The following is a 22,911-nucleotide window of genomic DNA, read 5'->3' on the forward strand; positions in this document are numbered from 1 at the left end:
GGACGCCCTTGTGAATACCAAGATGCACTGGACCATTCAGACATACCCCATTTCAATCAAAGATAATAATGAAACCCTACTTCTAAACAGCATTTTGGAAAATGCTAATAAGCATAACAAATTTATGCACGTGACAATCTAGAAATTTTTATTGTCTTGTGAGCTAAGTGAATTATGTTAGTATTAGCAGAAACTGCAGAGAAGAACCACACCAACATAACAAAACATAATCAAAGACAATTTTAGAAAAGCTTAGGCTTAATCATTCTGAGATTTCAGTGGATTAAAAAAGGAAGGAAGGAAGGGAAGGAAGGGAAGGAAGGGAAGGAAGGGAAGGAAGGGAGGGAAGGGAGGGAAGGGAGGGAAGGGAGGGAAGGGAGGGAAGGGAGGAAGGGAGGAAGGGAGGAAGGGAGGAAGGGAGGAAGGGAGGAAGGGAGGAAGGGAGGAAGGGAGGAGGGAAGGAGGGAAGGAGGGAAGGAGGGAAGGAGGGAAGGAGGGAAGGAGGGAGGGAGGGAGGGAAGGAGGGAGGGAGGGAGGGAAGGAGGGAGGGAGGGAGGGAGGGAGGGAGGGAAGGAGGGAAGGAGGGAAGGAGGGAAGGAGGGAAGGAGGGAAGGAGGGAAGGAGGGAAGGAGGGAAGGAGGGAAGGAGGGAAGGAGGGAAGGAGGGAAGGAGGGAAGGAGGGAAGGAGGGAAGGAGGGAAGGAGGGAAGGAAGGAAGTTAAATGACTATAAATTTTTGAATTCATATGCTTGGTGGTACAACTATAATATCATTCATTCCTTGTTCATCTCTGACGTGCTACCTCTTCTCCTGCCACCGATTTCCTTGCACTTTTTTTGTGTGTGTTTTTTTTTTTTTTGACATTTCAGAAACCTGGATCACTACAAATGATGGAGGTGGGTTTCTTTGTTGTTAAAAAAGGACAGATGTTTCTTCATTGCCCTTAGAAAAAGTGAATTCCTCTGCTACCTTAAAAGCTAACCCTTTGCAGTTGCAGGCTAGACAGCCCTGCAGCAGCAGCAACAGCTTTTCCGTGCTCTGGTAGTGTCATGCTGTCAAATTAGTTACTTACATGCCACAGAAAAGACAATTCTATTTTTTGCCATTGTTACATTTTTTACTCTGACAGAGCCCCTGCCTTATAGTTCTTACAGTGCAAGACTATAAAAAAGGTGGTAGATACTTGATACTACAAAAGAGGACTTCTCATAATTTTCTCATGTTCCTGTACAGAAGTCAGGTACCAAACTTTACAGGTGCAACTGTCATACTGCTAACACCACTTTCTGCTATATACAAGCATCTGCAATACTGTTGCTTAATTGTGCTACATATTATCTAACTGTGCACCTTTATAAACAGTGTACAATATAAGGTATACATGATCCTTACCCTTTATTATGGTTTACAAGTGCTACTGTATGGTACGGTACATACACAGAAATACTTAGTTGGGTATAGAACCACAGAATAACCTAGCATTGCCAAGTCTACCACTCGACCAGGTCTCTAAGCTCCACATCTACACATTTCTTGAAAACCTCCAGGGATGGTGGCTCAACCACTTCCCTGTGCAGCCTGTTCCAGTATCAGACAACCCCTTCAGCGAAGAAACTTTTCCTCATCATATCTTTGATGACAGAACATACTCCACTGACTTGAGCTTCACTGTAGGTAAACTGATTTCCAACCATCTGCCTCTGATTACGTCCTATTGGTCTTAATAAATCTTCTGTTATCAGTGACATTTCTAAATCCAGGAACAGAGTATTGCAAGTTCTCAAAAATATTTTTCCATTGCATCTGCACCACTGCATTTGTTTGGAATATTTTTAAATCACAACAGCTACTTAAGATAATTCAGGAGCCGGGAGAAACAACATTAATGAAAAGATCATCAGTGACAAAGGAATATTACCTACAATTTAAATAATCACAATTTCATTCCCGTCATTCATTTAAAAAGGCATACACAGTGTGAAGCCAGTAGGAACGTGGACACAGGCTAAAAAGGCACCAGGGACACAGTAAGTCACACAGCACTCTGTTTCAGAACTAAATTGAAGAAACAAGTGTTATGAGATACTAGGGCTACCTACCACAGTCTTCACTTCAGACATTGGTTCAGAAGGGAGAACCCTAAAAAGCTTGATAATAGTTTCAAGAAATCTCCTAAACAGAACTTAATGTTCGATTCTGAGAAAGAAATTACACTCATTGTCCCCGCTGAGTTACTTAACTTTTCCTCCTGGAAGAGGCTGCTGTACAACTCCACCCAACAGTGGTATGTTAGGGTGGGCCATCACATCAGGCACTTATGGACAACACCAAGCACACCAATTTACACTGGCTAAAGTTTTGATATTGCTTCAGCAAAAGGTTTCCTTTCTCTTTAACTAAAAGGATTGGTCAAATCCATTATTTATTTTTTTTAAACATGGAACATTAAAGTGGACTTAGGCAGATTTATCAGTTTATACAGCTTACATTCAAAGACTGTGTTCCCTTTCAGTAGAAGAGTTCTAACCACACTGCCCACATACGTAATTCAGGTAGATGTGTTTCTGCAGACAGTCCCAAATGCTGTTTAGTGAATGTATGCATATTTAATTTTAATATCATGCCACCCACATCCTACTGCATGAAGCATCTGCAGGGGAAAAACACACGTACATGATTCTCTTTATCCCTTTTACTCTTTAAACCTCAATAAAACAAGAATGAATTTACATTATTACATAACACATAATTATATATATATAATATTGCTTATATATATATACACACACACGATATATCATTTCATACTAAAAAGATCTTTTTTTTTTTTTTTTTTTTTTTATGCAGGTCACCACTGTCCCTCCTTCATTAAAAACTGGAGAAGGGTCTTCTCAGCAGAAAGAACAAATAGAGTAAAACGATATTTAACAAATACAAAAGGCAACTTTAAATCATTCAATTTAAAAAGCTTCAAAGATTATCACAGCCCAATATTCAATAAGTACTATAAAGGTATATTGATTAGGTGTCTCCCTTCCCTCTGGATATGCTTTGTGGCGTACCAAGTGCCAACAGAGAACAAACTCTAAATGAGGAATACATTTTTCTGAGCATGGTGCCCACAGATCCTGAAGCCAACATGATACTCACTGACAGCAATAAATCACTGCAACTATTAAATTGAATCACTATTTGCATTTTTCACAGTAATAAATGTGGCTTATTATCAAATACATTGGATATCATAAAAAACAGTAACTTTATTGAACTTTTTTCCCTTTTTTCAAAAGAACACATTTTTTCATTCTCTCAGCTAAGAAGTGTTCTTGTACAACAGCTAACTTGGAAAAATCTTGGGACTTACCTTAGAATTGAGAAGCTTAAATTAGTCATTTTTAAATCACTTAATTACTTATAGTCTACAGACAAAAAAAAAAAAAAAGGGTAGGTTTACTTCAGCTGAAAACTTTTTAAAACTATTTTACTAAGACAGTAATGAGATTCAAGCAGCAAGCTTGAAGACCTTCAAGAGGTTTCCCATAATACATACTGTAAGCTTCTTTGAATTAGTTATCCTTCTACACTCTTGAAGAGCTTCCACACTTATCCTGATAAAAAGATATCATAGGTATAGGTACTGGAAGCCGACAGTGGTAGAAAATATGAGGGGATAAAAAAAACCACCAACAACTTGCCCTTGAAAATCAACTAATACTTAATAAACATACAACCCAATTAAATTCAAAATCCAGCTTACAAGGAAGTTAGACATAACTGCTTTCACTGTATGTAGCTAAGAAATGGGGGAAAATACAAAGGAATGCATCTCTTAGTTTAGTCTAAACCTAGATATACCTCGTTATATTCAAATAGGTATTTAAGAGTTAGTTACTTAAGGTTTCACAAGAAGATATAAAAGATCTTTGGACAGTTAACTTCACACAAATAGAAAGAGAGATCATGGGAAAACCTGACTAAGGTGAAAAAATAAAGGGGCCCTAGAGACAGCCTAGTTAAGCAGCAGCAAGAAGCAAATCTTCATATAAAGGGCTTGTGTATCAAGAACCTTTACAGCAGAAAGTCCTACACGTTGATATCTAAATGACCAGCAAAAAATGGGTTTAGAACATTAAAAAAAAAAAAAAAGCTGTTTCAAAGATCTATTGATTTCCTCTGCACATCTCAAGGTAACAAAGTTACTTTGTAGTTGAGCCAATAAAATAACAGATCTCCCAGGAACTGGATTTTAACATGAAGCTTTTCTGTATTCTTGAATGAAAACTGAAAGATAGTTGAAGGTCTTGAAATAACAGGAATATGTGGTATGTAAATACATACACTTAATAACCACACACTGTAATTATGCAATAATTCCATTTTTCTTCCGAATTACATGTCAATAAATCTTTTTCACTGCATTATAAATTCCAAGGTCATGGACAGAGGTGTTTATTATTATAATTACAATTCAGCAATAAAACCATTAAGCCTTTAGATCCTGATATTTTTCCATTTATTTTCCCCTTCAGCAAAGGGAGAAATAGTTCCTAGAGACAGAATGCCTGGAAAATATTGGACTATTACTTTTAAAGGATTACAAAAACACTCTGCCTCATTCAATTACTTTCTAAATAAAGAAAAAATAAATAGTTCTTGACAGAATGTCAGATTTTTTGTATTATTTTTTAATAACAATGTACCAAACAGACTTCAAGTACTCCCTGAAATGGGCAACATTACTACACTGTAAAGATATAAATAAACGCATTCTAGATTTCACTGTGTATCAGTCATTAATAAATTTAACCCAAAACCGCAAGGTCTCAGCCATCTGTTCAGAAGTAATTTGCAGACCAAACTATTGTTACTTGCAATTCTTGTTTCCACATCAGTTGCATTATTTCTAGACAAAATTCTACCTGTCTTGGTCACCTGCCTTACTGGATGGCTGCTTATGTGCATAATTAGCAGAAACAACTGCAGAAATCAGAATGCTGAATTAGACCAGCATGATCAAACTAATTCCATAATTTTCTATAGAAAGAAAAACTTATTTTCCTTCCTGTTGAATGAAAAAAAAGAGAGAAAGAGGAAAAGGGAAAGAGAAAAAATAATAAAAAATAAAAAAAAAAACTTTTCCTTAGTTGGAAATTAACTCCTAGTCTTAATTGGCTTAAAGATTAACTAAAGTGATCTTATGTAGTTATGACTTATTTCAGAGTTCTTTTTCAGTGCCTAAGTTACATCATAATTGTCATAATGGTGAGAGCATCTACCTCAGTTATCTTCAACTGTTTGACACATTAAAAATAAAATACAACATAAGGGCTTGGTGGTTTTTTTATTAGATAAATAATCTTTATTACCTGATGAGTTTTAGCATAATGTCTAACTGGCAATTCTTTTCACTGTTCTGTTATTGTAAAATAGATGTCATTTTGGAGATTTTTTTCTTTAAGGGTAATATAGAATTTGCCAAACAGCTGCTTAATATTCTTAATGTTAAGCAATAAACATTTTCTAGTAGAACAATATAAAAAATAACAAAATGCTCACTTGATATGAAGTATTCCAACTGCAACGCAAAGTCTTAAAATTTCAGTGAATTATTACTGGCATATTGAACTCACAAAACTGGACAAGAAGAGGAACTGCTGAAGAATGAAACAGTAAAAAAAAAAAATGCAATGCCAGTATCATTTTAAAATAGGATCTTCTAAGTGAATTATGTTTGACTGATGCAAAAATTTTTATTGTACTGAACTTCATGTTCAGTAATACACATACTAGCACATAACTGCAAACTTTGTTATTTCTCCTGTTCTGCTGATTAACTACATATCTTCCAGAAAGCCTGACTCAGAAAAGCTAAGGCAGACCAGAGGTTCAACAACTTAGTTGCTGGATTGTTTCATTGATGACTCTAGAGCAAGCATGATACTTTTCTAACCACCATGTACTGACCTCAGTCCCTCCAGACAACTTGTGCTGATACTGATGAATGTTCTAGGCACACAACAAAGGAAATACACAGACCTAACAATCTGACTGTAAAGATAGCTCAGTGAGGAAATGCAGAGGATCAATATTTTTAATGAGGTGATGCCCAAAGTGGAAAAAGAACAGGGCAATCCTTGGATCCTGAATGTTAGAGGCTTACCAGAGAAGCAAAGGAAGGTCAGCTGTACAATAGAACATATAGACCCGCTTTCAAAATGCTAAACAGAGTACAGTTATTTCTCTCTAAGAAAAGATTCAATTCACAAATTCGTGATTTTTTTTTTTTTTAAAAGCAATCAGAAAGACAGTAAGATGTTAACATGGACAAACATCATGAAAAGATATATCGGAAACGTAGATTGAGAAATAGAATGCAGTCTTCAAGACCATTGGCATCTTTTTCTTGACTGTCAAGTGAAGCTCTCAGGTTCACTCCACAACAGGATGCTCTCTATTTGACTAATCTGTTGTGTAAGGACAGTGTCTGCTAGGAGGAAGCCTGGGAAGACTGTGCCTTCCCACATTCCTAAGTTGTGCAATGCAGTACAATTTTTAAACAAGAAATCACAAAGGCCCACCTTCAGGGAAGGACTTTAGCAGACCTAACTCTTTGAAGACTGTCTACATAAGTAGTTATCAGTAGTGGAAGTTATGTAACAGAGCAGGAGAATGAGCATGCTCACGTATTTTACAAATACTGTTAACGCAAATTGAAATACATGACAAAGCTGTTTAACCTGTAATTTATTATAATAAAACATATGACCTCTTTTGACTAAGAATAGGGCAGATAGCAATGCTAATCCGTTCTTAGCTACTTTATAAATCATTTAGATGTTCAGAACAGATTATGGAAACTAAAAAAAAAATAATAATAATTAATGAATTATGAATCTTAGTTGCTAACCTGTTCAGAAGGGAGCTTGCTTTCCTTTAACATACTAAATTTGATTAATACTAAGTTTCCAGTAAGTTGGACACTAACAGTAACAAGCCACATTGCTTTCTTTAAAGAACAGCCTTAATTTCATTTAACTGAGCATGGCACAGAAATGCATGTTCTTGCCAAAGTGACAAACAAGTTCCTGGGAATCAAAAGTACAGCTCAGTACAGACAAATCCTAACACCCTTTCAAATTCAGTTGCCAGAGAGTTTAATACAAATCCCCCAAATATTACTCTTTTTACACTGACTGCAGTCTTCACTGTTCTATTTGAAAAGAAAGAAAATAACTTTGAGTACAGAGCTGCACTTTACATCTGCAGGGAGAAAACAAGAAAAGCCAAAGCTCAACCTGAGTTGACACTGGATAGTGCGGTGTCAGGCAATGAAAAAGGCTTCTTCAAGTCTTTCAATGTCAACAGCAAGAGAAGGTCAAAACATTGGACTGATAACTTGAAGCATATGATCACCTAACAAGTAAGGAGGAGGAAAAAGCAGAGGCATTTAATGCCTTTTTCACCCCAGCATTTAACAGCAACAACAGATCTTGGGCTGCCCTGACCTTGGAGTTGGAGGACCGTGACTGGGAGAGCAGTGACTTTCTATCTGTGGTCAGTGACACTGTAAGGGAACAGTTGTATCAGCTCAATGTTCGTAAGTCCATAGTGCCTGACGGGATTCACCCCTGGGCACTGAAGGCATTAGCGGATGTTATAGCAGGAATCCTCTCAACCATTTACCTGCTGACTGCAAGCTAGCCAGTGTTATACCCTACACCTACAGGAAGGGCATGAGAGAAGATGCAGGAAACTACAGACCTCTTGGTCTAACCTCAGTCCCTGGAAAAGTTATGGAGAACATTATCAGGTATGGTCAACATGGGTTCATTAACAGGAAGTCCTGCCTTACTAATATGATTTCCTTCTATGATAAGGTCACATGCTGGTGGATGAAGGGAAGGCAGTGGACTTCCAACAGTAGAGTTCAAAGGGTTGTAATGAGTGGGGCTGTATCAGGCTGGCAGATGGGCACTAGTGGTGTTCCTCAGGGCTCAGTTCTAGGGCTGGTTCTGTTCAGTGTTTGTATCAATGATTTGGATACAGGGATGGAGTGCACCCTTAGCAAGTTTGCTGATGCTATTTAACTGGGAGCTGCTGTTGGCTCACAGCAAAGACAAGAGGCCTTGCAGAGGCATCAAGATATGTATTGGAGCATTGAGCAATCATCAAAGACATGAAATTCAACAAGGGTAAATGCCAGGTACCCCACCTGGTACGGAGTAATGCTGTTCACAGGCACAGTTTTGGAGACCAGTGGCTGGAGAGCAGCCCTGCAGAAAGGGACCTAGGAGTGCTGGTCAACAGCAGGTTTAACATGAGCCAGCTGTGTGCCCTGGCAGCCAGGAGGGCAAACTGCATTTTGGGTGCATTAACACAGCATAGCACATGGAGGTGATTTAGCATTGATGTGGCCTCACCTTGACTATTGTGTCCAGGTCTGTGCAGGAAGGTGCCGGTCTCTGCTCCCGGTCACCCATGGCAGGGCACACGGGCACAGCACGGAGCTGCGCCAGGGGAGGGCCAGGCTGGGCATTAGGAAACATTTCTGTGCCGTGAGGGTGGTCAGGCACTGGGACAGGCTTCCTAGCCGGGTGGTTGGTGCCCCATGCCTCTCGGTGTTCACGAGGCACGTTGGACAATGCCCTCAGTAACATGCTTTGGCTTTCAGAGAGCCCTGAGGAGGTCAGGAAGTTGGACTCCGTGGTCTTTGAGGGTTCCTTCCAACTGAACTTCTCTATTCTATTCCTCACATATGTTAAGCCTTTCTGTAAGTGGGAATGTGGCAATCATTTACAGAAACAGCCAACTATAAAACTGATTTTCAAAGCATGAGCAATGGTATTAATAAAAGAAATTGTATAGATAGTTGGAATTATTCTTGTCTATACATACTTGAAGAGAAAATGCAGAAAACCGCAGCAAATTATGTATCACTTTCACCTAAAATCCACACCAAGAACAGAGCCTGCTCAGGAAAAACATCCACTTGAACAAATCTAGAAATCCCTCTCTCCATCAGAATCTAATTTATCTGGATTAATCTCTTCAGCATTCTACACCTTCTGAACACAGAATATGTATATAATGATTTAAATGAAATAGCTAGTGAAAGCAAACACTCCAAATCTTCCCATCAGAAAATGCTTTTCTGTGGTGGTATCAAAGCACTTGAACAAGACTACTTTCTCACACTATCATAAATCAACAGTAGCTTCACTAAATTCAACAGAGTAAATGAAACAAAAATTTAGTCAGGGTACAATCTTCTTCTGAAATACGTATTTCAGATTATTTTCAGGCAGATCAGTAGCAAGTTACATGATTTAGCATATATTGCAGTTGAAACCTGAAATGCACAGAATTATTCATTAACAATTTACAGGACACGCTCCATAAATTACAACTCAAAAATATATTGTTTTTGTTACATGTACTAACATCCCTAAAAGGAAGTAAATCTAAATATACACAGTGCCTGCCAATAGGAAGAAAAAGCATTTTAGTGGAATTAAGACATGCTTGTATAAGGAGTAAAAATTATGTCTGCTTTAGATGCCTCTTTGGCATTTGTGTAAAAAGTCTCTTCAAAGAAAAGAGAATTGGAGCTAGTAATTTACCTCATCTAATAAAAAAAAATAAAAAATAAAGTGGTATAAGAGAGTTGCTTAGTTCCAGCTGACCTTGAAATGTAATTGGCTACCTCTGATGTCTCTATGGTATATGCCATTAAGAAGATAAAAATATACGGGATTAAAATCTGAACCGATAAAGCTGAGAAATTAAGTATTACTCCTTTAATAAGGCTACCTTATGAAAGTACATGAATACCAAAATATCTCCTTACTGATTTCTATTGAAGTGTGGATAAGTTTCAAAATAAGTTATCAAAAGTACAAGTGTCAAATATTTTATTTTTCCCCTTCTTACCACTATATAAATTACAAATGAAGACTTCATGGCTAGTTTTTTTTTTTTTACTCCAGGATTCTCTGCTCTACAAGAAATCATTTGTACACTACTATATTACCCAGATTTTTGTACATGCTTAATCCAGACTGAAATATTATTTCATATCTTAAAATGAAAGCATACTTTTCTATTTTTTATTCAGTGCAGCACCACCTTTTCCTATACTTCATACTATTAAACAGTTTAAATTGTAAAACACCCAGTTTTACAAGGTCAGTTTTATAAGCACCAATTACTAGAGATGAAATTATTTCTCTGTACTGTAAAATAAGAGCTACAAAAAAATAATTTTAGGTCACAAAAAAGGATGAGCCAAGACAAGAGACGTGCCACTTAAAACAGAGGCAGAGACCATTCATGCCTATCCTGAACACCGCTACGAAGAGAGAGGGATTGTGGTAAACTGTGACGCAAAAAAGCTTAAAGACATTTTCATAAATTAGGAAAAAAAAAAAAAAAGAACATGTAGCATGTACAGCTCTGTCCTGGTTTCAGTTGGCATAGACTTAATTTTCTTCATAGAAGCTCATATGGTGCTGTATTTTGGATTTGTGACCAAAACAGTGTTGACATCACTACTGTTTTATCTGTTGCTGAGCACTGCTTCCACAAAGACTCCTGCTTCTCACGCTGCCCTACCACTGAGGAGGATGGTGTTTCACAAGAAGCTGGGAGGGGACACAGCCAGGACAGCTGACCCCAACTAACCAAAGGAATACCCTGTACAATACGAAGTGTACAGCAATAAAAGCTGGGGGGAAAGGAGGAGGGAGGGCACATTTAGAGTTGTGAAATTTGTAAAGTAACCGTAACATATGACGGAGCCCTGCTTTCCTAGAAATGGCTCAGCATCTGCTTGCCAATAGGAAATTGTGAATGAATTCCTTATTTTGCTTTACATGTGTGCACTGTTTGTTTTTTGTTTGTTTCTTTTTAACTAAACTGTCTTTATCTCAGCCCATGAGTTGTCTCGCTTTTACTGTTCCATTTCTCTTCCCTTTTCTGCAGGGGAGTGAGCCAGTGGCTGTGTGAGGCTCAACTGACTACTGGGGTTAAACCACAAAAAGCTCAAAGTAAAAAGAACTGGTTTTACCCCCTGGTAAGTAGTTTGTGTTAGACTGTCACTTGACTTTAGGAGGTATTTATTTAGCACAGGTTTGGAACTGTTTTTTGGGTTAACACAAAGACTGTAGAAAAACAACGATAAAATTAAATGGAGATGATTTAGGAAGTGTGCATTATAAAATCAATATGAATGATAAGAAGTCAAGAAACACTAGATCTTGAATCTAGGTTGTCATACTACTACAACAGATTTTGTTTCCTTCTTTTATACAGTGACAGGCTTTTACAACCATAGTGCAATTTTACGCTAACTAGGGTAGCTAACATCAGGAAAGAATTAAGAGACAATCAATCAACTTTCTAATACCTAAACAGAAGTTAGTAACTAACTAGCTTTAATTGCTGCAGTTACCATGGGGCAAGTATGGTAAGTTCATTTAGTTAGTTCAAATTCATCCATAGAAAAAATTGAGAATTACAGGGTAATACATTTAGAAAAACAAACCAGGGTAACTGTAAGTGGTCAAAGTTGCAGCTTTAAGGCTTATTTTGTCCACTTTTGTAGCCTTTATCCTATCACAACAGCTAGATTGTTACATTGTACTGTATCTTTACAAGGTCCAGTAAGTTATAATCAAGCATTAAGTCAAGTTGTTCCAGTAGCCAACAACTGCTAGGGGTTGCAGAAATAGTGTGCATTTCTGGAAAAGCACTGTCTAAAAAATAAAACATCTATCTTTTAATTAATAAAGCCCAGAAGATGTTAAATCTTATTCAGTAACCAATAATCCATGTAACAGATTTGTTTAAAACTCGTTACGCATTGGAATGGGCTGCCCAGGGAAGTGGTTGAGTCACCATCCCTGGAGGTCTTTAAAAGACGTTTAGATGTAGAACTTAGTGATATGGTTTAGTGGAGGACTTGTTAGTGTTAGGTCAGAGGTTGGACTCGGTGATCTTGGAGGTCTCTTCCAACCTAAATGATCCTGTGATTCTGTGATATATTTTAAATGCTTACAATTGACTTTGCCTCATCTCCTCCAAACAAATTCAAAGGAAGGATTTGCATATCAAGCCTAATATGGTGGAGTACCATACAGCAATGTATAAAGAGCAGAACCTAATGAAGATTTCATATAGCACCTGTGTTTTATTCCTTCCCTTCTTTATGATCCTAACATTCATTTTAAAAATTTTAATCAAGTATTTCCCAAACAAGCCTAATGGCTTATACATACTTCAGTTGTATCTGAAACAAACAAAAGAAAGCAATAGTATTAACAAGTAAACTGACTTAGATGAATTTAATAGACTTTTACACTGAAATGAAACACCACCAGCTAGGGGCCTGGGAGGGGGGAAAAACATAAAAAATAAATGTTAAACTGCAAGTATCATTGCCTTTCCCTTTTAATGAGATAAGGCATTTTAGTAAATAATACTGCTGATGAAAACACTCCTTAATAACTTTAACAATATCCTTCAGCTTTCTCCACTGTGTACCACTGCAGACTGTAACTCTTTGCTGCAAGTTATCCTCCTTGACATCCACATTCATTGTTGTATTTTCCAAAATCTTTTTTTGACATTTAGGTTCTCTTTCTGCCTCTTGACCTTTCTTATCACTTCCTTCCTAAATATTCCTCAGAATCGTAACTGCTTCTATTTTTCTAAATACTAGTGAGGCATTCTCTTCTGCTCAACTATCGTTTCATAGAAGAATACTGGGAGGTGGATAGTAGTAGTGGTGAAGAAGAGGAAGAAGCAGCAAAACTTGCTTTAAATTAAAAATAAGCAAAAGCTGCAGAGCTAAAGTCACCATGCATTACTGGCCTGTCAACACAATGTTTCTTCTGTTCCATGTTAGATATGCACCTTTTTTCAAAGCTCTTAGTCCCTTTCTCCTCCTTGATTTGTTATCAAAAATTCTGATAAGTTCTTTTCCCTCATTACTCATTATGTCAGGAGAAAAATTAAATTCTGATGAAAAAAAAGAACCTTTCTCTACTGTCATCTACCACATTCCAAACTGGCAAATGCGTTCTTTGTACTAAGATTATGTTCAGGAAACAACTAATCAAGGTTTTAAAATATTATAAGGATCTTTACCCCCCCAAAATAAAAAACGTATTCTTGTATTTCTTCCTTCATTTTTTCTTCAGCCTTTTAACACCTCATGACAGCTAAAACTGCCGTCTCTTAAGTACCATGTAAACTTGAAATACTTCAGAGATTACTGTTGTACACTCTCCACTCCCAAAAACAGAAAAGGGAAATTATATTTGAAGTTCCATCGTTAAAGTCTTTTCTGAGTACTATAAAACTCCAATGGTATACATTCATCTACTCCTAACATTTTATTTGCACAAAACACAAAAGATTTGGTTTATTCACCAAAAGAAAAATTTCTGGTGCCTGTTTCATAAGAATAATCATCTTACCTTTACAGTTTCACTTAAGACTTGGTTTTTATCTGCTTCTTCACTGGAGTGCAATTCTAGTTTATTATTTAATTCCTGTAGCTGCTGTGCCTGTTCATTCAAAAGCACTTGTGCCTGATGCTCCCGATGTAATGCATTATTTAATTCTTCACATGCACTTTCAAACCTCTCGTGAGTGATCAATTTCTGATAAGGGAAATAAATTGTGTTTGATTGTGTAACCATTTTCATTTGTTTACAAGTTTGACTTCCAGAGTTCTACTTGCTAGCATATAAAATTCTAAAACAAAAGCATGCTTGAGATGAATACTTAGATTTTTGAACATGAAGACAGATCACTAAATACTAAATGGTACACAACTTTATTCACTGTATTTTTTCTAAAAAATGTTCAGGGTACTGTAAACACTAAGCATTAATTATTCTATCCAAATTAATATACCCAGATTGTAAAAAATTAATATTAAGAAGGAAATATGCAGATCAATGTCCAACATTTTAGTGTGCATCTTATTAACCCTTGCAAACGCCTGCCTGGATCCTTCTTCCCACACCCAATACAGTCCAGAGAAACAAATAATTCCTCACGGAAAACCATCTACATCTAAATGACAATCTAAAATGTGACAATCTCATCTAACTCTCCCAGAACTGTAAGGAGATAAAACCCAGTAAGAACGAAACTGAAGATGATTAGATAGCCTTGTTCATCTAAGTTGAAAATAATAATAATAATAATAATAACAACATTTTAAACCTACGAACAGAAAGGAGAATGGATGTGAAATCATCTATTAAATAGTCTTGTTGGAAGTGTTTCGATTGGGTCACACTGACAGGTCTACCAGCTGTGCCTCAGGATCAACTTTGGGCACTGTTACAGATAAGAGTTCCTACCCATTTACTTTCTCATATTGCTCAAACATGAGTTCAATTTTTAATGTAACCTACAGAAGATAAGCATAGGAAGAAACATGTCCAGTCAATCTCCAGTATGCAAAAGCAAGACAGGTTTCTTCCCTCCAATACCGGCCGAAGGCACAGATGCATGAGGATGAGGGGGAACATACCAGCAACTGACAAAATGGAGTACTGGGGACAGAGAACTCATGTTGCAGGGCAGTAAGGACCTGAGAAGGATAAATCCCTCACACAGCTGGTTTTAAGTTGTTAAGGAACCTTTTTCTTGTTTCTTCTCATTCCTGCCAGACAGAGCTGTGTACAGGTTAGTGGACCCAGAGTGCTCAGGTAAATCATCTAGCTACTGCAAAAGTTCAGAGGAATTTGGTGCATAAATGCTATTTAGAGTGCAGAAAGGATTTTGTTTCGTTTTTTTCCTTCCCATAAGCTCACTCCTTCAAGGAAACAGACACGCTAAAATTTTCACTGACTAGCTCACAATACAACCCCATACTCAAAGATAGAGTAAAACGTTTATCATAATGTTGAACAATATCAGCATAGAATTTAAAATATTACATTTATACTTTATGAGCTTGTCATGAACATTCATATTAAATACTCTCATTTTAAGTTTACTGTTTTGACATAGTAACTATTAATGCTCTAAGGAACCTGCTTTGGCAAGGGGGTTGGACCTGATGATCTTTCGAGGTCCCTTCCAACCCCTTCAATTCTGTGATTCCATAATCATTTTAGAGCATATAAATCACACCAACATTTTCAACACACAGAAGAAAACCTGAGCTGCTGAAGCCTGAATGTGTAATTTACATAGAGTATCTCATTCTGCAAACCAAAGAGAAACTTGTATGGAAAGGATTCTAAATACATCTGGCTTAAAGTTTAGTGACATTTATCCATCAACTTTTCTGGAAAAATTCTAGAAAATAGTATATTGGCTTTGTAGATTGACTTGTTTTTCAAAAGAACACAAAACAAAAAATGTACAAAAAGAAGGTCTCTCTTGTAAGCAGTCTTACCTAAATCAAATGTACTTACAGATTGCTTAAACATATTTAATTGCTTTTGCAGGCTCTGAGCTTTGTCAGCCTCTATTTTCATCTCAATGAAATTCCCTTTGAATTCTGCAAGTTCTAGGCGCAATGAGCGGCGTTCCACTTCTGCTGTATGAAGTCTTTGTATAAACTCAAATATTTGCTTCTGCAAGGATGCTATGCTTTTCTGTTAGTAAACAGAAACAATATTACATACTTCAAAAACATGCCATTTTATATCCATACGTGATTTTAAAAAATCAGTTACATTGAATACCCAAGCAAAACTGTCATCTTGTCCTCGATCTCTAGAAGATGCACACAAGTGCAAAAACATGAACCCATTTCACCTTCTCTTGAGGGTTATTGTAAATTTTATTTTCAGAAAGTATCTACTTTCATGTAAGACCCACAGAGAACGACAGACTCCACGAGAGAAAACATATCCTTTAATTTTCATCAGAGGGGAGAAAATTATCCTTCCCTGCTGAAAGGCAACCCAAACAAATTTAAAAACAAACAAACAAACAAACAAAAGCAGTAAGTTAAAGTGAGAAATAGGTTTGTTTTTCTAAAGTAAATATAATTTTGATAGAACTTCCCCTCTCCCCTCCTTTTTTTTTTTTTTTTTTTTGCATATATCAATTCTTAGAGTACAAAAGAAAACATCCAGTCAGTGCATAATGCTTTGGGGTGTTTCAAGTCAAGTTCCTGTGTAGCTGACTTCAGCTGAGTCATAAAAAATATGAAACAAAAGTAATGGTGCTATGAAGAGTTTCACTGTAACACTTTTAATGTGAACCTACTGTTTACATGAAGTAGCACATGCATACCATAACGGGTAGTCTGTCACAAAATCCAGCTTCCAGAGCCTGGGCATTTATTTTATGAAGTCCACGAGCCAGCCTCCGCACCAAGGAGTCCTCCTCCGTATAGGAAATGCTCCAGCTGCTGTCTAGTGGAACAGTCTCCATTATTACATTAAGCTTGTCCATAAGTTTTGAAAAGGAGTTCCTGGCTGCACTTACAAGTAACTGTCCAGAAAGCCAGGAATTTGGATCTTTAAGAAACAACAACAACAAAACATTATGTAGGTCATTAGTTTGTTTTGTTTTGTTTTGTTTTGTTTTAAGACAGAAAAAAGCAATAACAAGTAGCATCTGTAAAATACTCAGTAGGAAATTTCCATTTGAGAATGGAGATTGAGGTTAAGGGAATTTCTTAGAGCAAATCTGGGACAAATTCTGTATTGAGCATTGAACATTCTACTCCTATCAATCTGTGGATAGGTAGGGCAAGACAGGAAAAGATTCAGGAGAATAGGATTTGTTTTTCAAAGAATATTTATTTGTTCATGTTCGCCTCCAACACTACACATTCTTAAGTCTTTCTTGGATGTTCTATTTTCGTAATTTATGAAACATGCAAGACAAATGCAAGCAAAATGCCAGACAGGTCAAATGTGTCAGATGTGATAGCACATGGTAAAACACTTTATCGCAGTATTTACAATGCAAATTTCTGAGTGTTTTCTGATTCTTCTTCCCTCCCCTCCATAGATGTCTAAATCATTTGCTGTTCAAAATTAGTGAGGCTTGGTACCTTAATGCCATACTATTTATATTCTGAGACAAGAGAATATAATTTACCTTATTCCAAGGCAATTAAAATTTTACAGCTACAATTACTTATTTCCCCACAGGATTTTGGTAATCATCCTTCTCATATAATGGACTTAAGGCCCCAGCACACCCAACATGTCCTGCTTACTGCTAGATTCGTCAGGTCTGTAATTAATAATTGTGTTTAATGTTGATAAATAAAATTGTCAGTGCTCCTTCCACTAATTGGTATTCCAGATAAGAGTTAATAGGTTTATTTATGCCTTAATAAAAGTCTTGTAATTTAGTTTTCCCTCTGCTAGGCAGGTCTTAATCTGTCATTACTTGTCTTATGATACTATCAGTGTAAGATGACAAGCATGGAAGAGCTTATTTACATTCAGTAGTACAGATCTCCTGTTGCTGTAGTGAATTAAAATATTTACTTAAAAGTATAAATAGAGAAAATAACAATGATAGCTTCTTCTTTTTTTGAGTAAAATATTTGTATTTTATGTTGCAAGGATAAAGCCAAAGGTTGTAAGTAAACAAAAGATTATTGTTATCAGATTTCCATTCAAAATAATTTATCATTTACATGAGACCCAATTTATCTATAAACAAACAAAATAGCACATGATAAAGTCGGCACTCTATTCCTGATCACAGCCAAGATAAACTACTTTCATCATTTTAACTCTTAAAAAGTTTATTCTTGTCCCACCTTTCAAAGACCATCTCGTTTCTCCAAATATAATGACAACATTAGTTAGAATGTTTAATTAACATAAAACTAGACCATGTGCACTGCCTTCCATGTAAGATGACATTGAAAATATTCTAAAAACCTCTCCTTTGCAGTGATTACTGGTAAATATCAAAAAAAGAGAAAAAAAAAGAAAAAACACCTGTCAATGACCTTTTTCTTCTTTCTCCCTAGCACTTCCATCTACACCTCATTTTATATGAGATAGTTTGCCCCTCAGAAAATGTAGTATTTCTTCATGTATTCATTACCAAGGATGGCACACTGTTCCCTACTGGTAGAATCCCCCCAGTTTAACCATATGAAACATAATTTAATAATAATAGTTTGGGGAATTGTACTGTAACACTGTATTTCACAACCAGTATTCCAGCTGACGGCCCAATAACTAAAGACACTTTCCTGGGATGGGAAACAAAACAAAACAAAACAAAAAAGCCTCATCTTTGTTTAATTTTCAGTGAAGAGTGATTTCGAGGAAACATGCAGAAATATGTTGATGCAAGTTACTGTTTTGAAAATCAAAATAAGAATATGATGCAATTCCACAAGGAACTGGGAAGAATCACTGGGAAGAAAATTTAGGATTTAAGCATAAGCATTTTAAGTACATGCCCACAAAGGATCAAGGATACAATAAAAGCATTCAATTTTGGATATTATGCTGTGTGTAACACAGGATTAACACTAGCGCAGGTATATCACAAAGAGAATTTAATTCTTACATTAAGCAAATTAAGAAAAAACAAATCTTCATTCACTGACAGGTGAAGAAAATTCTCTTTTAATTTGTTTTGGTGAAACAGAACTGTCAGCAGGATGAACTCAGTAGTACTACACTAGACTAAAACGTTAATGCTTCAAAACCTTTGTGTATGTTACAGTTGATGATGTTTGTATTCAAAAAACTTGATTTGTACTTTTTCTAATTTACTGCAGTACAGATTCTGTTCAAACAAACCTACAAATATAACCTTACAAACAAACAAAAAAACACTGACAAACTTTTATCCAAATTGAAGCTAAGAGGCCATTCCAAAACATGCTAGAATGAGAACCAAACTAACACACAGTGTGACCGTCAAGAAATGTGCCTCAAAACAACACAGTGCACAAGTCCAGTAGTTCCATTTCTGAGTGATACAGATTTGGTTTCTTTGAACTTCCTCAAACACCTCCTCAGAACGTGGCCATCTTTAAAACTCCTTTCAAGACACTGAACCATTCCATGCTGTAGATCCACATAGCACCTTCTTGTGCCTACTGTCTCCTGTTACATGCAGTCTCATCTAGAACTGCTGTAATTTCAAAACATGAAGAGAGAAGGTGCCTCTCAGATTGCCTATTTACATTCAATAATTTTTAAAAATCACTCAAGTCAGTTTGCTGGTTTAAATCTTACTTGAAATATGACTTACAAAACATAAAAGGGCTTCCCAACTATGCAAGCCCTTCTTTCAAATATATTCATAGCCTTATCACTTAGGTACTTCTGGAAGTTTCATTTCCAACTTTAAATTACTTATGAGTATTTTTTTGAACCAAAGGTTATTTGGAGACTTTTGATCTCATGAGCAACAGAATCCCAAGTAATACATGTTTAGTAAGATCTTGAGGTTCTGTAAAAGTACAACTTAAATAGAAATGACCTATAAAAAAAATCACCAAACTGACTACGATTATAACATTCTCACCATGGTTCTTGCTAACTCTACATGTCAAAACTGTGCTGTGTACAGAGGTATCACGTAAGTAGAGTCCAACAGAATTCTCATCTACTTCAACATAAGCAAAATACCGTGATATTTAGGGTATTCTAACTAGGTACTTCAGCATGTTGATGCTGCTGTAGAGTTTATCTTTGATTCCCTTTCAATTTGCTGCTCTTATTCAGTACTCTATACACAGGAACACTTGCAGTATAAACCCTGTGAACATCCTGAAACACAGTACAAACTTTGTTTCATATGGATGCAAATTCAAATTGCTGAAAACGGTGAGCCAGGAGGGTACCTGAAACTCAAACAAAACACTTGCTTTTGATTTAATGGCTAACCTCTGGTTTCAGTTCATTGTTTGTGGTCTGTAAGCTGTATCACAGTCTTTCCGTCCTGCTACTTCCCTTTATTCTTATAAATTATCCTTCATTTATTTTAATATCCTTTATTCAATGACAGAATTCTTAGAACTTGGAAATTACAAGGTACCAATGAACAACTAAGGATAACAGCAACATAGAAGGAACAAGTGAGATCTTATATCAGTCCTCATTGCAAAGAAATTAAAGAAGACAGTTAATAGCTGGGAATCAAGAGATGACTTATCCAGGAACTGGCATTAAAATTTTCTGCAGGCATATATATAACATATATAATAGTTATGTGAGGAGAGACTGAGAAAATTACATAATCTAGACAAAAGGCTCATTGAGGATCTACTTAAAGAGGGAACACAATAGGTACATAAAATTAGGACTGCTATATAGTGTGTCCTAATTGAAAGTATTTTCTTTCTCTGTCAGAAATCACAAGATAGCAACTAAAATAGATGAAAATCTCAGTTGTTTTCCAGATGCCTGTAATTCTGGAAATTATAGATTTATATCTGGAATTCTAGATTTGTATCATATAAATGGCAGAAATTACATTCATTCAGTCAGCAGTAGTAAAATCCCAGGTTAAATGTGTCAGTTTTAGGGCCTTACTTAAGACAGTAATAGACTTTATAAAAAAAAATAGTTTGATCTTCAGTAAAATATTTTGTAACAGTGGAACAAGATAACTAGGAATTTTTAAAATATTACTTCATTGGACGTTTTTAAGAACAAGTTAACCATGTATCTATTGGCATGGTATAGAAACGTTTTTTCTAACTCACAACAAAGCAGTTCAGATGATTTCTAGAAACATTCTTGAGCCTTCTATTTCCATGACTCCATGCACCCAAATGATAGACATATCACCAATTAAAGAAAATTGATGTTCTACCAAGGCAGTTCTCCAAGAATTTGATACAGAATAGTATCAAAATAGCATTAAAATAGCAATCATGTAAACATCATAGTTTATGCCTTTTTTTTCTTCTACTACAGTAACATATTTCTAAATTTACCTGTTTTGTTAACAACATCCTGTAATTCTGTGACAGAACTGATTATCGCAGCAAGGAGCTTAGAACTAGTAAACCAGCTGAGTGCTTCAACACAATCAATTTGTTCTTCTTTGTGTCCTGTGAAAGAAAATTGGAACTAGCAATAAAACCAAGTGACACAAGTAAGGCACAATACTACCTTCAGCTCTTTCAGAAATTGACCAAACTAAGTACATAACCTACAAACCAATTCTTCTTTCAGAAGATTTTAGACTATATTAAGTACTCTTCAACAACTACTAAAACAGAAAAGTAAATGGATCTTTGGTTTTGTGAAACATTTTTGATACCATTTGATCCTATAGGGGGAAGTAATCTGGTAAAAGAAAGGAACAGGAAAACTACATAATCCTTAAAAGAAAAATTTAGAAATCCTATACTAATATTTTATCTGAACCACAATACAATCTTATTGCATTTTAGTATGAAAAAATAATAAAAGTGATTAATAAAAGAAGGTGAATTATCTTTTTAGAAAAAGATAAGACACAAAAGATATGATAGCACCTAACTCTGAAACACATTAGCACAAATGTCAGAGATACCAAATAGTGTGAATTCACATGTGAAGCACTGAAAGAAAAGTTACGGGTAAACAGGCTAAGTAGTTCCTTTTAGTGGAAATTACATTTGCCAAGAAATCTAGAAACCTCAATTCCAGAAATGACATTTGTCATGATATCATTACATGAGTCTTTCCACTTTATTATTAACATTATTATCTGTTATTCACTAACCATTAAATTTGACCTAACACTTATAAAGCAGAAAACAATTAGCTTACTTGACAGATTATGCTTGCCTTTGGAGTCCCCTACACAAACTAGAATTCCGATGCCTTCTTTGAAGCCATTTACCCAGGAGAAAAGAGAACTAGAAGACTGAGCTAAAACTCTAAGCCTGTTGGCTGCCAGAACTGCAATAACACCTCTTCGGAACACATGTATCAGGCCTTTGAATTTTCTTTTCTTCATTTTAGCTTCTTGCTTCTTTTCTTCTACACCAGAGAGAGCATGAACTAGAGTCCTAATCTCCTGGTTAACTAATTCATAGATGTTGACCTGATCCTGGAGAAGGTGTCTTTGTGTAGACAGAGCACATGATCGGCCATAGAGAGGATACAAGGCACCTGCCAATAGTGCACATGCTGCCAGGAGAGATGAATGTTCCTTCTGAATCTGTGTTAATGTATTTTTCACATAAATATTTTCAAGGGCCAACTTCTCCTGTCTTTTTTCAAGGACATAGATTGTTTCCTTGTTTTTCTCTGCTGTTTCTTGGTATTCCTGGGATAATAGGGGTAGGGGGAGAAGAAACATTAACTGAAAGTTAGTATTTAAATAAAAAAGAAATAAAAATCATTTTACCTAAATGAGTTGTCTTATGTCTTTTTTTTTGATGGAATTATAACAAATTGAAGGAACAAAAATCATCAGTCATGACTGTAAAAGCATGTCTCCTAGCAAAAAGTTACAGTGCCAGATACATGCAAAAACTAACCAATGACATGCCGAAAATTTGCACAATCTTCAACTACAAACTCTAGATTTCTGAAGCTAATCTACAACAATAGAACACAGAGGGTTCAACAGTACCTGGCTATCCACAATAGTTTCATGAGTTCACTTAATAATATGCAATTACATGCTCTAATTTCAGAAAAAAAATATTGTTCTTCAGAGCAGAAAAGAAATTTAGTGTAAGAGATAGGAAAAAAAAATAAGGAAAACTCTGGAAGATAAAACTAGACAGATTGGCAGCAGCTGGGAAAGGGGAATTAAAGGTGATCTCCTAATTACTTTGTAATCAACCCCCTACTTATATATTCACAGATTAATTAGGTCTCATACAGAACAGAGTTTTGAAGAGAATGGTGTAATACATATGTTTTTATGTTGACTACAGCCATCACAGATTTTTTCAACTTGCAGAACTGTTGTTTTTTTTGTTTTGTTTTG

General features: G+C 36.0%; 1 protein-coding gene across 6 annotated transcripts in view; it reads right to left on the reverse strand.

Moving 5' to 3' along the window:
• Positions 1-22,911, reverse strand: part of CCDC171 (coiled-coil domain containing 171) — a 171,289-nt gene that overhangs the window by 73,445 nt on the left and 74,933 nt on the right. For all 6 annotated transcript variants that reach the window (XM_083816338.1, XM_083816336.1, XM_083816340.1 and 3 more), the window contains exons 16-20: positions 21,738-22,239; positions 20,915-21,031; positions 16,270-16,496; positions 15,441-15,623; positions 13,479-13,664 (exon numbers count right to left, since the gene is read on the reverse strand). In XM_083816338.1, coding sequence (XP_083672464.1) covers positions 13,479-13,664; positions 15,441-15,623; positions 16,270-16,496; positions 20,915-21,031; positions 21,738-22,239 — 1,215 coding nt within the window. The remainder of the gene's footprint in view (positions 1-13,478; positions 13,665-15,440; positions 15,624-16,269; positions 16,497-20,914; positions 21,032-21,737; positions 22,240-22,911) is intronic.

Source organism: Anser anser (genome assembly GCF_964211835.1).
Source record: "Anser anser genome assembly, chromosome: Z".
In the NCBI taxonomy this organism is placed as follows: Eukaryota; Metazoa; Chordata; class Aves; order Anseriformes; family Anatidae; genus Anser; species Anser anser.